The 5,034-nt window shown below is 29.6% G+C and overlaps 1 protein-coding gene across 1 annotated transcript; it reads left to right on the top strand.

Moving 5' to 3' along the window:
• The first annotated feature begins 3,417 nt into the window (after nt 1-3,417).
• LOC149545237 (uncharacterized) lies at nt 3,418-4,571 on the top strand. The gene is made up of 2 exons (XM_089790601.1): nt 3,418-3,632; nt 3,744-4,571. Exons 1-2 carry the CDS (start codon nt 3,455-3,457, stop codon nt 4,334-4,336), a joined length of 771 nt encoding a protein of 256 aa, XP_089646727.1. The 5' UTR covers nt 3,418-3,454; the 3' UTR covers nt 4,337-4,571.
• The last annotated feature ends 463 nt before the right edge of the window (nt 4,572-5,034 follow it).

The following is a 5,034-nucleotide window of genomic DNA, read 5'->3' as shown; positions in this document are numbered from 1 at the left end:
AATCAAGTGTGTGGGGATCCTTCATTTTTATAGTGCATAGTTAGTTCCATTAAACTTCATAATTTCCTTCTTAAAGGTTGTTATAGATCTCCTCAAATAGTTAAGATTCAAAAATAGCACCAAAGAGCTCTAATACCAATTGTAAGCAATGATAATGTACTACACACAAGTAAGAAGGGGGTGAATTAGATGTATATGAATTAAAACATTGAATCATCCATCACATGTATCAAATCCAAAAAATCAAATGCAATGCAAGGTAAAAAAATCCATTAGTATAAATAGAGATATTTTTATGTGGAAACTTTGTTAAAGAAAAAATTATAGCTGGGATCAAATTCACTAAATGATGTACTTGCACATATAAAACCATGTCAAACTTGTACAACATGGAATGCAAATGCATTAAGGAATTCACCCGAAGATCACTATGCTAGCATGAATACTAATGATATTCCTATGGGGGAGTATTCTAGCATTGTTGGAGCAGTGGAGTTATAGTTAGCATGATTGTGCATTGCATGCATGACTATGTTTGTCATTGATGTCAACATGCTGTGAAGATTGGCAGATAGAGAAAAAGGTCATATAGATCGAGTATTGATAATGAAGTCAAGAGAAGTTGAGGACATATTCTACACTGGGTATTGATGATGTGGATATGTGTGCATGCAAAAAGTTGAAGATATTTTAGTTATTTATGATTTACAAAAGATAGTGTGCAGACATAGTACCGAAGAAGTGGTTTGAGGTGTTTGGATTATACATTTTAATAGGGATAGAATATTGATGAGTGAAGTTAGATGGTGATAGTAGACAACTAGATGATGATGTCAATGAGTGCACCAAGTCTAAGGTCACATGTGTGGAAAGTTGTAAAGACTAAGAGCTTTCAATATTTTGTAATTGTGAAAAATGTAATAAATTGCATTATCTTAAATAAGTCCTAGTATACTTAATTGGGAAAGCCTCAAGGTCAACTTAATGATTTAATTTGAGGACATGGTATAAAGGAAATTTATTTTCTTTGTGATGATATGGATGAGTTGTAAGAAAATTGTATTTGATTTGTAAAGATTGGTAAATCTGAATAAGCAATTAAAGGAATCATTGTGATGCGAAGTTGGAGATATTCTATTGTGATCTATGAAATATTTGATGTGGTATTTGAAAATTAAGATGATAGAGCAAGAGTTTGAGTTGTTGCAATCAGTTTCATTTCTGAACTTTTGAAAGGAATAATACATGTACTAGTTCAATAGTAAATTTGGTGGTCTTGCCCCTAAAGCTATTTGGATAGTGGGTCCTTCTACCTTCTACAACTCCTAGCGAGGTATACACAACTCCTAACATAGTTGGAATCTCATCATGGGGATTCAACGTCTCCTAATTGGGACCAACATGTAATGAATGTATTTCATTGGCTTCTTACATACTCCATCCTCATAAAAAGATCTTTTATTTTAGTACATCACTTTGTGGGTACCATCCCCACTATGATTTTCTCTCTGATTAAGGTTTTCCCTAGCTAACATATCTAGTGTAATTTTGTATTTCTATCTTTTTATGGTTGTTTATGTGGATAAAATCTCTCCAAATTTGATTGAGATCATTAAATTACACATTGTAAAATATTGTACCATAGTGATTCCTAGAAATCTGCCCTTATAAGACCTCATATATATGAGCTAATCATATTGAAGTAAAATATTTAAATTAATTTTAGAATTTAAAAAGCTCACAAATATACACTAGAATAGTAAAATATCAAAATTCAAAACAAAAATACATAGATCTAATTGGTTGAAATTAAAAATATTAATCACTCGATAAGTAGAAATGAATGCAAAAGAATATTGCATAGTGACATGTACTTGCCTTAATAATTAATTATATTTTTATTAATATTATTAAAATTAAATTATTATTTTTGTATATTTTTAAATAAATTTAATTTAATATAATTCAAATATTGATATAAAAGGATGGTCATTCTTGATAGTTTAATTTTGAAATCTAAAATAGAGAATTTATAATTAATAAAGTATAAGTATAATGATAAAATGAATAAAAATAAAAAAACTTGTTATGTACTTATATTAAAATTAAGACTATGAAATTAATTTCAACAAAGTAAATAATTTTTTCCTAAATTGAATAAATAGAACTCATATGTTGTAGACAATATTAATTTTGTTACCTATTAACCTTTCATGTTTCTATAAATGTTTCTATTTATTTGAGTTAGACATAAGACATATATAACATAAATATTGAAATTATTTAAAAATGTAATAATTTTGGGTAAGTTTTAATAAGCAAACAATCAATTTTTATAGACTAAATTAATCATAGAAAATAACTTCCTATAATCTAGCCAAATAAAGTGTAATATGGAGAACCTCTCAAAAAGGGGCTCCTATAACACACAAATCATTCTATCCAATCATATAATTTATGTAATATATTAAATTCATAAATGAAAACAAAAACTTTAGAATTATTTCAATTAATAAAAAATAATTAGTTATCATTGGTCAAAATTAACTCACTTTTCAAACAATAGTACAATAATATACACTTCATATATATAAAATAAGAAAAATAACAAATAATTTGACTAAAACTATTAGTATGTTGGATATATTTGAATTGCTACATTAGTAAATTTAGACTTCAAAACTATACTAGTAATTATTTTACTCACAAATCAAATATAATTAATTATAAATAAATATTTAATAATTAACTATAAATACTCAATAAATAAAAAATAGGAACTAATAGATTATATTAAAAATTTGAATTAATTCAAATATAAAATGTAATATATATGATAAAAAAAATTGATTAATCAATCAAACTTATAAGCACATATATTTAAAATTTTATATTGATTAATTTAAATTCCAATTTCAATATAATTACCTAATAATTTAAAATTAAAATATTAAATCTTAAAAGATCAGTATTGATTAATTTAGATAAAATATTAATAAAAACGTAAAAGCCTTCAAAACAGTGGACGAAACAAAAGAACTCTCCTAATAATAACGATTCTAACGTTGTGCAATACTCTGAAAATGTGTCCAATAGAGACGCGAAGGAGCTCGGAGTGCTAACCAAATTTGATGCATATGAAAAACGGGCCAATTATCGTGATTAACAGGAGTTTAACTTGACTATTATTATTAATATTTCAGCATAGTCGTCACTGGTTGAAATTGTCTTCGTGCGGAGAGTTTTATGTTAGATCAGACGACAACGCGGAGATTAGGAGGAGTTATTCAACAGACACAATCAAACTAATATGCAAATGAAGGTGTTCGTTCAACTATATCGCATCCACTGCAACAACATTATCACCTACCTATAATCACATAACACTCCGATGCCCAGACTATAAAATTAGCAGACAAGAATTCAAGAGTAGTATCTAAGACTGAAAACAAAAATGGCCTCAAGTACCATTAAAATTGCATCAATGCTTCTACAGGGGATTCTAATTCTATTTATTTCTACTTTTGCCAGTGCAATCTATGAAGAAGGCATTCAGAAGCCTCATAATGTTGTGGTGAAGGGTACCGTCTTCTGTGACACCCAACTATCAGAAACCCCCTACATCTTGCCAGGTAAATATATATGCAGTGTAGCTTATTTATGACTAGCATGGCACATCTTTATTATTAGTTAATTAGATGTCTTATCATGCGAAGATACTGATGAAATGGATTTGGTTGCAGGTGCAATGGTTGCCGTGGAGTGTAGAATCGACAGCAACAGGAAATGGAAGAGCGGGCATAGCATGGTTTTTGTTGAAGGAGAAACAGATAAAAATGGAGAATTCACGGTGGAGATTCCCATCGTCCAAAATCTTAACCCTAGGAAGTCATGTTCAGTTAGACTTCTGAGGAGCCCCCGTGAGTTATGTCACATACCCTCAACCGCTACGTCTTCCCAACTCTCCCTAACATCTTCAAATCCCAATGGAATGCACTTCTATGTGTCTACTCCATTATTCTACCATCCATCCAAACAAGAGGCCATCTTTTCCTCTCTTCCTCGTCGCAGAGCTTTGCAAGTTGGCATTCCTCCGCTACCCAAGTTCAGCTTTCCTCCACTTCCTAGCATTCCTTCACTACCCAAACTATCTGCTCCTCCTCTTCCAAGCGTTCCCCCACTGCCCAAATTGAGTGTCCCCCCACTCCCTAATGCACCTCCTCTTAATATCCCCTCTATTCCACCTCTTCCTAAGCTTAGTTTTCCTCCCCTACCGTCTTTCCCTTCCTCATTTCCACCATTTCCTCTTTTCACTCCACCTCCACCTTCCAAATGATGAGACACCTTACTTCCAACCATAGGGCTTCAGTAAAATAATACTCAATCATGCTCATTTTTAAATATATACTCCCGTAGTGTGAAACTTGCACCTAGTTCACATATTATTTTGTATAGGATAGGATTGTGCTATTGTTATATCATTTGTTTGGAATAATTGGCTACATTCATCTCATTTTATAGCATTCACTTTGTACCTCAACTTATAATATAATATATTTAAATTTATTTAATTACTTTTGTTAACATGTTTTTTTTTGGACCATTTTATTAGATCTAGATTGTTAATATTTATGTGAATTCAAAATCTTAGCTTGAATTTCGTAGATTTTCTATTTAAATTTAATAACTATTTGATAAAAAAATTTATGAATTTGTTTACAATAATTAACTACTATAAAGTATTTAAGAATATTTTTTTACTAAGTAATATCTATTTGGATTGGATATTCCAAAATAATTTTTCAGATTGAAGTTAAGTGGATTTATGTGAATTCATTATGTGCAATATAATATTCAAAATAACATGTACATAATGCTCATAGAAATAATATTCATTAAAAAAATGTGTTCCAAGTAGCTTCATGCTTTGAAAAGTTATCAAGTGTATAAATTAAATAGATATAATTTCTATTTTAAATGTTACTTGACATTTATCATATTTGATAGTTATATGGACAAAATCAACTATACAAG

Source organism: Cupressus sempervirens, chromosome 7 (assembly GCF_028749045.1).
Source record: "Cupressus sempervirens isolate cs-2001-9-10 chromosome 7, ASM2874904v1, whole genome shotgun sequence".
In the NCBI taxonomy this organism is placed as follows: domain Eukaryota; kingdom Viridiplantae; phylum Streptophyta; class Pinopsida; order Cupressales; family Cupressaceae; genus Cupressus; species Cupressus sempervirens.
The sequence above is the reverse complement of the archived record's forward strand: the minus strand, read 5'-3'. Positions and strand labels throughout refer to the sequence as shown.